At 37.1% G+C, this 12,109-nt stretch overlaps 1 protein-coding gene across 1 annotated transcript in view; it reads right to left on the reverse strand.

Moving 5' to 3' along the window:
• Positions 1-796: 796 nt before the first annotated feature.
• The window catches only part of LOC137294574 (uncharacterized), a 41,951-nt gene continuing 30,638 nt past the window's right edge, over positions 797-12,109 (reverse strand). Inside the window, exons 16-20 of the mRNA XM_067825618.1 lie at positions 10,560-10,639; positions 9,112-9,223; positions 5,598-5,797; positions 4,290-4,506; positions 797-2,846 (exon numbers count right to left, since the gene is read on the reverse strand). Of these exons, the coding sequence (XP_067681719.1) occupies positions 2,707-2,846; positions 4,290-4,506; positions 5,598-5,797; positions 9,112-9,223; positions 10,560-10,639 (749 nt within the window). The 3' untranslated portion in view covers positions 797-2,706. The remainder of the gene's footprint in view (positions 2,847-4,289; positions 4,507-5,597; positions 5,798-9,111; positions 9,224-10,559; positions 10,640-12,109) is intronic.

Below are 12,109 nucleotides of genomic sequence, written 5' to 3' on the forward strand. Positions count from 1 at the left end.
GCTTATTACCACAAACATTGGGTGTCTTTTTAATCCACATTCTTCAACAGATGGGTGATGATATATTTTCTTACCCAGACTGCATTAATTCAGGCAGCAGTGGTGTGGCCTACTGGTTAAAGTGTTCTCTGGTCTTGCCTAGTTCGATTCTCCATATGGGTTCAATGTGTGAAACCCATTTCTGCTGTTCTCCTCAGTGATATTGCTGGAATATTGCTAAAAGTAGTGTAAAGCCATTCTCACTCACTGTACTCATGAACTGATCTGCTGGTCTGCCCTACTGTTCTTTACATACTAATTATGTTTACAGAGGTAAAACAACAACTCATTAGAATGCAATGATCTGTACCCAGGGAGCACCCTACCTCCTATATTTCCTGTATGAGATTACTCCCCCATAGTCAGATATATGATCCTTTGAAACACATTATGAATGATCACAGTTTATCAAATTAAAACTGCTAAACATGTTAGAAAAGTAGTGCTATGAGTAAATTGTTGATGATTGTTAAGAGAGTGTCTGTGAAAGTGAATTTATTCACAAACGTTGAAATTTATGCAAAAATATATGAGTTTTGTGCAGCGAATAAATGAATAATAATGAGTATGCGCTGGTTATGGAAATTCGGTTTTGGATATTATGCTGAATTATCAACTCATTTCAGCTGGAACAAATATGAAAATAGATACGAGTATTTCTGTTTGTGTACAATGATCTCTTTGTGTACAGATCATTCAAATGTGTGTACGACTCTTTCAAATATGTTCATGAGTCAAAGAAAGCAGTAAGGCAGAGTGAAAGTACAAATTTATTGTATCTTTTCCCATTATCACAGTTGTATGTATTATCACAATGCTAAAAAGGCAAAATAATATATTTGTAATTTTTTTTGCTCAAAATAAACATCAAACAAATGTAAATATAAAAGTAAATAGGACATCTGTCAAGATATCTGTTAAAACATGAAGGTGGACAGCCTAACATGTAACTGAAGTAAAAGTAGTTTTAAAATGGCTAAATAACCTGCCGATCTGTTATTGAAAAAAACCCAAACAAACCATAATTCAGACCATAGAAAGTATTCAAATTTTGATCACACAGACCCTTCTACATGGTAGTAAAAATAACATATGTTATGTTGGAATTACTCTTTCTCAGTAACAGAGGGAATAAAGTACTTTTAGGGGTTGATTCAAACCAACTCTCTAAGAGTGAGTTAAACCACGAGTTGTCACTTTAAATTCTGCAGAGGATAAAGTGACTGCATGGGTTAGATTGCTGTCTACTGCATACCTCAGAGACTGCGGGATCAAAGTCCGGATGGAACTTAACCAGAATGGTACAAGAATCTGTAATTTACTGAAAAATTTTAATCCCAAATATAACATGGATTAATTCAAAACCTTTCATTGGTACATATTGTTGTGTTGTAGGTTGTACGACAAAAGGCAGAAGAGGAAGAAGCAACCAACAAAAACCCATCCTGATCTTGGACACGTGACTTCCATGTGTGATCCTGTTTCTGTGACTTCCTTGTGTCAGATGGACATTTACCTATTGTATGCTATTATGCACAGATTAAAGAGGATAAGGGGGGTTGCACACTTTGATTTTAACACAAATATTGATTCAGTTAAATATGCCCACACACATGGAATACTCGAGCATACAAACACATATGGACGGGTAACATTTTGACATGGATAATGATCCTGGCAAACATGGCAGTGAAATATGACAGACGTATGGATGAGACAATCAGATGTTGATTACACAATCAGAACTACATGAAATAAGGAGGTTGATAAAGGAGAGAAAGGTTGTGTTAAAAATGCGGCTGTTCATCAGAAGTCTATGGCTTGGCCTAATAATTGTATTACCTCCCTTCTTATCTGATCAGGTGTCATAACATACCAAGGATGATAACTAGTAAAGTTTCTAGTACTTGAATCCTTATCTTCACATTGCATTGGGACTGGTTATTCATTGAATGGGTGGTGAGGACTTGGAAATGAACCAGTAGACGGTTTCAGTTTTCCTTTCATTTTTGAAGTGAACCTCTTTTACCAATTTCTGGAATACCAAAACCAAGCTGTTCACTATGACAAAGTAGATGGTTTCTTCTTCATTTGATTCAAAGGATTCATAACACTTCTCAAAAAGTCCTTCTTCTCATCTCTTTGCCCATCCCTTTTATCAAATGCTGGAATTTAATACCAGACATAAGATCATACTTTCTTCTAAACTTAAATTCTGTGAGTGTTGACTTTTAAGGTTACCTTTGAAGGTAAAGAGTAAATTCTTTATAAATTATGGTCCTTCACAAAATGATAATGTTTGTTAATCTGAAATGGAACGGTATGAAAGAAGTGACTTTTTCAACCTTTTCATGCACAATTGTTTCATTTAATGGGAGACCACTGTGAATGGAACATTTGAGAGCAAATGATAACATAGTTGATCCCCGTACACCATCAATTTATTTTGACTTTTTTTTTGTAATTTATTTACACACTTGCATAAGCTGGTCAGGAATTGGTATCAGCAATTGTGTTATACCAAAAACATATTAAAATAAGTAATTAATATTTTGATACTTCCAGTCATTATAATACTGTAATACTCTAAAATGTATAAATATTTGATAAAAACACAGGCATACAATGTTTTAGGAACCTACAAACAGTACTTTAACTGATGATAATCTAGATCCAACATTTGAACTTGAAGAATGCTTGAAGGTCAGGATCATCCACTTCCTTTCTGTTGACGCCAGCGTAGACAGTCTTGAGCAGCTCTGCCTTGAACAGCTCCTCCAGTTTGTTGACATACTTCTCGAGAGATCCTGGAACAGTGTTTAAAAATTATCTGCACTGTGCCATCATTCAAAGTCCATGGAAAGTGAGTAAGAGACAATCCAGTGATCAACAGCATGAGCATCTTTGCATTTTGGATAAAAATGAAATGTGTCTACGACGTCAAGTCTGACCACTTACTCCTGTTAGTTGCGTCTCAACATATTAATGACTATCAATATGAAAATTTTAAATAAAGCTCATTACATTGAAAACATTGCTTCATTCTAGGTTTATCAGAACTGTTTCTGAGCTTAAGAATTACTAAAAGGAAATAATCAGAGAATCATCGATGAGAAGGTTTTTAATGATTTTTGCTGTTATTTACTGTCAAAATCAGCAATATTTCAGCTGTGTGCGCCAATCTGTAAATAAGAGAGATTGGACCTGACAACCCAGTGATCAAGAGCATGAGCATCAATCTTGAAACTGGGATCAACGTGTTAATCAAGTCAGCAAGTCTGGCCACCTGGTCAGGTTAGTCACCCCTTATAATATTAACAATTACTGATATGAAAATTGTGTCAGCAATTATATCTGACAAACTATTTCAATGATATTAGGTTTTAATTTAAATACACAACATAGGATTATGCCTGTATTCAGTTCTGCATTATGTTCAGGATGCTGTTTTGTTAATAATGCATAAATGAGTCACCACTCATCAGTGATGTGAAATATGTTGATATATTTAAGACTGCTTTTCCATTTTGACTCAAAGTCACTTCTCTGATAGTTATCAATCATCAGTTGATATTTAGACAACGATTATCACCTCTATGAACAATAATGATTAATGGTGTTCTGATTAATTGAAATAACTGGCCGCAGTGACCAAACGACCAAGCTATCGATGACATTTTCTAACAATCAAACACAAACTACTGTCTTAGTCATGGTTAGTGTTTGAAACACTTGATGATGGAACATGTCTTTGAAGTTGTCAGGACTTGAAAACATGTTTATTTCTTAGAAAACTCATTTCACTAACTGAAAAGTCATGACTGAATATTTCTTGAAGACTCAAGGAAGGTTATGTTCATGATATATTAGTCGTCACTTTTAAGTATCAATTTGCATCATGTTATACTTATGAGCAATAACAACCTGGATAGGAAAAGTGAAAAGTGACACTAACCAACTTTTTTCGATGATTGTTTGTTGGTAATGAAACAATCATCAATTGTGTTTTTTCAACCAATTCCTGACACCAGAGACCATTCTATTATATGGTCTCTGCTGTTACAGACAGCTATTAGGATCGTGTGGTCAGACTCGCTGATTTGGTTGACACATGTCATAATGTATCATACACACAAATATCAGTGGACATGTCTGTTTCAGAACAGATTATTTACAGATGGTTGTCATACAGCTGGAAAATTGCTGAGTTCAGTATCATAAAACAAACAAACACACAATGCTGTACTTACCTAATCCCAGTATTCGACCATACACTATCATGTTGGGGCCTAAACGAGGGTCGTCATACTTCTCATTCTTCATCAGCAGACGGACAATCTCCCCAAAGATGTAGGCATCATCAAATGATGGTTCATCAGGGACTGGAAACTTGGCAAAGATGTCGACAGCTGCCAGAGGATCAGTCTTTGTCAACATCTCTGCACTCTCGATATAAGCATCATGTACCTGGTTGATAAATATTGATTGTCAGAGTAAGAAACTTAAATTGTTCATGTTCTTTATAGTTTATCAGAGACTGTTGAAAAAACATATTCACAGCTAAACAAAACAAACTCTAGTAAGTAAACCTCTTCAGCTGGTGATTATCTATCAAGAAATACACTATATTAATGTAATATACTTCACTTCTTATGACAGACATCTTTATTACAAACATAGGGATCAAACATGCACTAGATGTGCTTCAGGATCTTTTTATAAAACTGGGACCAGTATACAAATTAGCATCAGTTTTGAACGCTTTTACAAAGGGCTGGGGTTTGGGGATTGCCTTTTACTTGAGTCAGTTGATTTACTGCCAAAAAAGGGTTTGAAAGATAAAGGATTTGATAAAAAGCGTATTGTCATTGAAAAAGCTTGTTTCTATTTTGAAGATGAAGATCCCATTTTACAATGGCAGATGACTGTAAGTAATCATGGTTCGACTAAATAAAAAGGTGACTGGTATTATGAGCATATAAATCAAGTAACTCACTGAGCTAGAGCACCTGGTCAATTTAGTCACCTCATACACAGCGCAAATGTTACTGTTTTTGAACTTGGAAATTGTACAAGTCATTCTCAAACAACCTCCTCCATGGAGTAGTGATTAGAATGTCCACGGAGAATGAAAGGTTGCGGGTTTGATCCCCAGCCGTGTCATACCAAGTTAAACTATGGTATTTGTTGGTATCTGTGTGGTCCTGGCATTAATGGTCACAAGAAGGACTGGTTGGAGTCAGTATAAAGCTGACCTAGCACTATGAGACCAGCTTAAGTCTGGGCTAGTATATGCAGCTGTATATACGCAAGCATGCATGTCATCATATGAGTGAAATATTATTCAGTACAACGTTAAACTTCATTTCACCTGTCCTCATTCTGAAACTGGAGGAACTGGTAACTTTGGGGCATATCAGTCATTTATAGGAGTAAAGCGTCTTTCTACATACAAAACCCTAGATCATTTGATGAAGACTGGAATACCCTGAATTATGCAATCAAAATTACATCATTCAGGTGTCAAACTAATTCCATCCTACCACAAGAAACCTTACCCCCGGGGCCATTGAGATGACTTCGTTGTAGTACTTCTGAGCTTCCTGTATGTCCCCGCTTGTCCGCAACGCCCGAGCCAGCCCCAGACGAGGATGATACATCTTCCTGTTGAGAGGGGTAGATTTGCTGGGGGAGGGAGCAGGTTTAGGGGCTGGACTTTCTGTCGTGGGTGGTGCCGGCTTTGTTGTTGAGGCTGGTGCTGCAAGGTGTGGAACAAGGGGAGATAACAATAACATTGTGTACTTGAAGGTAACATAGCTACATATCAAACACAAAACAGAGCATTGCAAAAGCTCAAATTCAAATGATTTTCAATGACATAAAATCAAAAGTAAAAAATTAACATTGTGGCCAGCACACAAAGACAGCAATCTATTTCATTCAACAAGGAAGTCATCATGACTCAGTCTGTTATATCCCTGACTTTGTGTGCTGGGGAATCGGACCCTGACAAAGAGTGTGGGTGCGAATTCTGGATAAGACTCAATCTAACACTTTTTTCAAAATATATACTTTACTGAGAAAGTGAAATCCCGTATATAACAAATATTAAATCATAGCAAGAATTACATTGAGTGTCAAGCTTCACACAAAATTAAGGCTGATAATATGATGCCAACTCTTTGCATGACCTCAATTTTCGTCTCATGAATACTTACTAAAGCATGTGCATGTAAGATGCTGCAATATACCAGTTACGTTTAAGTTGTAATGTCTCTGTAGCACTAACATTATGTAAAATAAAGTGTGTCTTCGTCATAGTTCAGTTGATTAAATGTGGATTATCTGTAGGCTATAGTGCAGTCTAGTAAACTTAGGCTCAGTATTATTGTAACACTACCATACTGAGTCTAACAAACCTTTGAAGAAGGTCAGGTCAGCTAACTTTTGAGTGACCTATGAGTCTCCAATCAAACATGGCACAGCCAAACTGATTTAACCAATCAGATAACAGCTACTTTTCATTCAGTTTGAATTTCTGAGCGAAATGTTTTTATGACTTTTCACGTCCCTGGTCACTGACATTGATCTCTCAACAAGTGAAAATCTACATAAAACTCAGACATTTGACCTGCTGTATCTAAGCTTATGGGTTTCTGATGACATGGTTACTATTAGCTTATATTTTTGCAATACGTCAATAGCTTATATTTTTGCAATACATACGTCAATTAATTGAGAAAATTGAAAGAAGTTTAACTCAAGATCTATGGGTCGAATTCGCTGCAGAAATCAGAATAGGCCGGTTATTCATCTAACAGTAGATGTGACATATATCAATCAAGCAAACATTTTGTTGATAGTCTGACCAGCCAATCATGTATTCGTATTTGCTGTTTTTAGAACCATGTTTTCATAACATATTGCATTTACAAAACCTTAAACAATGCTTGCATATTGAAACATGTGATTAAACATAAATAATATATGGATCCACGTTAAAACTGCACAAGAAGAAAATGACTGTTCCCTCGGCAAGCTATAAATATTGCCAAACATACAGCCCAATCATCCAGTGGATTGGAGCTTTCAGACGTGCTCAATAGGTGCCATAAACACTTGTGAGTTCTCACAATTGTCAGTATAACACTTGAGACTTCAGAGATTGTTAGATTATGACATGACAAACCCATACCATAAATAGGTTGTTAGTAAAGTTGAAATTCAGGTATGATTTAAATGCAGAGACTGGGATGTAATCTCAGTATTGTACAGTTGCAGTGTGAGAGTAACTTCAATACTTTTAAAACTTTAAAACCAGATTAATATACAGACACAAACAATGGTTCTCACCCATTTTGGGTTGTCAGATGGACAGGCTGGCACTTTAACCACAAAGCTGTCATTATGTTGATTATATTATTAATGATAATTTTAGTAATTATTCAAATAATTATATGATCTCAAAGTTATCTCATATTCAGGAAAAATAATATAATGCTATCATTGTCTTTTCCAAGTGGAATCGCATTTAGCAGAAATTATTTTTGCAGCTCAGTGAGTTCAGTTTTAAGCCACTTTTAGCAATATTCCAGCAATATCACACGTGGGGACACCAGATATGGGTTTCATACATTTGTACCCACATGGTGAATTGGACCTGGATCTTCAGCCTGATGACTGAATGCTTTAAAGGGGCACTGATGCAGAGTGAATAATGTTTGTTACCCAAGGTCTAATTATGAGAACACGCTGCAAATTGGTCAGCACCTGCTCCCTTGACCGTAATGGACATGTGGACTGGACTCCAGTCTGCATTAGCAGAATTTCTTCACCCTAAACAATGAGGGGGCTGGATGTAAATTTTGGCAGCTGCGCCAGTGGTTTATTATCTATGACTATAAAACATATAATTAATTTATTTGAATTGATAGAGAAAATTTCTGAAAAAAATGATTATACCTATTTACCCAAGTACACAGCAAATGCCTACATCTATTTCTTATGTAACAACAAAATTCCAGTGGTATCCTGAAAGCAGTTTTTGTCCATAAGTGTTTTCAGGCTGCATGCGACGCAGAGATTACATCTTCCTTATTGTAACCCGCGTTTGATGGTATAAACGTGTTATTTGTCATCATTCACTTGATGGTCAGTTAATGAATTTATAACAGGTGTAGTTATGTGGCAACCCTACTTGGATTACCAGACAGGTGCCCATTTGGCATTTCTCTTGTCTGGAGTAAATACTCAACATGATAAATTAAGGTCTGATGTGGCAAATGTATTGCATGTTATGTAATATGTGTATGTAAGTGATGCAAGAGGAGTTACAAAAGCTGAGTTACAAAAACAAAAATTGATCTAAGGATTTTTTTAACCGATAACAAGCTGATTGATTAATTATTTCCACAGCGGATTTGTCAAAAGGCAGCGTTTATGTATGTGGATTTACTTTACTGTCGTAAATTGTGAGTGTAAAAACAACATCCTTCCTTCAAAGAATTAACCGCCACTAACTTGATTGATTGATTGCTCATTATTGGCTAACTAATGGTGGACATGCAATTAGATGACAGGTGTGCTATCTTAGGGTGACCAATGAGACTATAGTGTGAAAATTCACTTTTTCGCATATTAGACTGATGAAAGACACAAGACATGTTTTTTCACTAACTGTCAAAATACATACAAACGTATCTAGAAACTAATTATGGTTATAAGACAAACTATTAATACATACATTGACTTTGTTATTTTTCAGTCCTAACCATTTTTGTTACCACTGGCAGATGATTAACTTCAAAGTGTTTCATTTGTTTTCGTAATAATGACTTCATATTTGTTGGTCAGTCTGTACTTAAACTATCAATTGCGCATATAGGTTGCGCAGCAGAGGTCGCGAATTCTGGGATATCATCCAGGTACTCACGGGAGAAAAACAATAACAAAAGAAACAACCAGTCTATGGAAATTGCTCCGCATCAGTTCCCATTTAACCACCATGATACCCACTGTGGCAGATGTTGAATGTGGGTAAGAGGTAAGGACAAAGAGAGAAGACACACACACCTGTAGAGTTAATGACACAGTTATCATGGCCAGACTTGGAAGCAGTTGGTTTCAGGGTACCTGAAGATCCAGATTTAGCTGCAGGGGCTCCTGCCTTGGCTGCCGGTCCACCCTGTAGCATGACGACATAAGATAAACATCCATTTGCATTGTGGTTTCCTTTTCGCAATATTATACTCAAAACAGACCATTAATACCTAATCAATGAATCAATATGTACAATATTTTCTTTCTCACCTTTTGACACAAACAGCCATTTAGGTAAATCATAAGGTCAACCATCTCCACCTAACAGGTACCCATTGTCACCTACATGCCATTTTTACACAATCTATCAGTTTCCACAAACAATGAAAAAAAATATCATTCAAATTCACAATTGGTCAAATGTACAGATTATACAGTGTTGTGTTGAAATTTGATTTGTCTCGAAGTAAAAGTAAAAAGCTTGGTATTCTTTCAGTATTTGTCTATTTTTTCACATGTGTCAAACTCAAAGTCTCTTTAACACAACAGTTTTGACTATATACTAGCTAGTGAACAGTTATCGCTGATATTGCTGTTATCGCCAATACATCAGTATCACATGTGCGCAGTTACAGTCAATTACAATTCAACTATTTTTTCTTCACGGTATTTGAAAACAATACAGGGCAGCATAAGAAAATTCTGCATGGTAAGTAACATTAGAGAAAAATTAAAGATAAAGTTATGAACCCTACAACAAAATGTAGTTTAGTCGAGGGGGTGTCCCCTGAGCAATATAACAGCAAGTTCCAGTTCACAAGCCATCAATTGTTTCCTTGTCTTACAATCTACTGTAAAAGAAACACTCAAATAGTCAACCAATCAACTACTGGAGGTTACTGTATATTATAAACATATGTATTTTTTCACGAATGGCATGAGAAATTTGGAATGGTGATAACTGTTAGACATAGTTGCTGTGAGAAAACATCTATTTATACTGTAATGATTGATTCATTCACTTCGATCACGTTACATAAAAACATGGTCAGTGGCAGTGAATGGGCTGGACACAGTGGTGAATAGCTAAATATAAGTATGTACCATAGTTAATTTTGTTTCAATATTTAACGAACTGTGGAGTAATTTTGTAAATACAGTCAAATCCCAATGAGTCGAATACCAGCGTCTTGAATATATGCATACCTGTTGGTCCTGACCATTTTTTCTACCATCATAGGCATACCTGTCTCTTGAACACATCTATAAGTTGAATTTATTACTTGGTCCCCAGTGATTCGATTCTACAAGATTTGACTGTACTGCTACAACATGGCAATAATTGTTGCGAACTCTTAGTCTTCAGTGGCTATAAACTTCTAAGTGCATATTAGATTATACCATAGCATGAGGGTTTGATTCTAACTGTATGGCTTCCAGAAACCAGTTAGTGCCAATGCCATCAACTCTGACCAACTCACCCTCCCTGCAGGTGTGCCTCGTGCTGCACCCCGACCAGGAGCTGTGCTTGCCCCTCGTGCTCCAGCACCACGTGCAGCTCCTGACAGTACAGCAATTATCAGATCAACCACAGTTCACTTCTACTGCAATAATCAAATCTGCTGCAAAACTGGACTGCTCAAAACAGGACCAATGAAAACCAATCTAGCTTGAAAACTAATACAAATATAATACTCAATGAAACGCTGATCATAAACAAAACATCCGACCAACTCTGCTTGTTTTTAGCAGAATTTACACCCTAAAAATTAAAAAAAGTTGTTGAATAAACTATCATTAAAATGTTGACCCAGTTCACTATTTGTTACAAGAGAGCAGTGCAAAGAAAGGATCAGCCAGGTGTGTGAGAAAGGATGGACACGGCACAGGTAAATGATCAATGACTAAGTGTTGGCACTTGTGCATGTGCTTCTCAAACACATGGCTGTCACATTTCAGAATAATTTGACAAAAGCATGGCTGGGTTGCAGATTCAGCTGACCATACAATGTTGTAAATAAATGACCAACATTGTGAAAATAATTTTGACTCATCAGATCTCAGTGATTTCTCTTGGATTATAAACTATGCCGTCTAAGTTATAGATGCTGTGAAATTTGGAACAAGAGTGGTCCTTGAGTATATTACCTGAAGTTTCGCTTCGTAGGAGATCTGATGGAGTTGAATTGCTATTCAATCTTGAATGGCTACCTCGCAATCGACGACTGTCATGATACAGAAGTATCTGGATCTCCCCACTGCGCATGTGCGCAGACTCCACAAGAACCTCACTTTTACTTCTAGGTCCGAAGAGTCTTTAGTGGGGAGGAGCGTCCTGCGTTGGGAGGGACTGAACGCCCCATGGTAAGGTAAGTATTTAAATATCTAAAAATTTTATTTTTACTTACCTCACCATAGGTCTATAGCATATGGATACAACAGACAGGATGGTGGTGTAGGACTCCAGATGAGTCAGTGTCTTAAGATCCCACATATGTCTCGGGGCAGCTGGACCACTACTGATTCCCTCTGCATGTCGATCTGCCGCAACAATCTCTCATGAAGGTCACTGGAACCAGAATCAGAGTAGAACATCACATACTAACCACCGGAGGAGCACAGTCACTTATCTCATGTAAGCAGAAGACCCCAATAGACCAAGGTATGTAAGGTCATACCTTATAGGGCGGAAGGACGTGTGAGTGGCTGCTAATGGTCCGAAAGACTGCAGCCCCTCCAAATCTTCCACCGCTAAGTCCCGCAAGTACTGACTAGCAAATACTGTAGAGGACCGCCAGAAGCACCCAGCCATAATGTCAGGAACAGTACAGTTCTTGTGTAATGCCATAGTCAACGCTAACGGGCGAATCTCATGCGGGTTGTTAGACGACGGGTGAGGAAGATTCTGTGCGTCGTAAGCTGCCATGATGGTCTGCCTCAACCATAAGGCTATTGTGTTCCTGGTGACTTCCCCTCTAGCTGTCGTAGAAAAAGGCAGGAACAATCTCTTTCTGGTTCCCTGATGAGGAGA

The sequence above is a fragment of the Haliotis asinina genome, chromosome 8, assembly GCF_037392515.1.
Source record: "Haliotis asinina isolate JCU_RB_2024 chromosome 8, JCU_Hal_asi_v2, whole genome shotgun sequence".
NCBI classification, from domain to species: Eukaryota; Metazoa; Mollusca; class Gastropoda; order Lepetellida; family Haliotidae; genus Haliotis; species Haliotis asinina.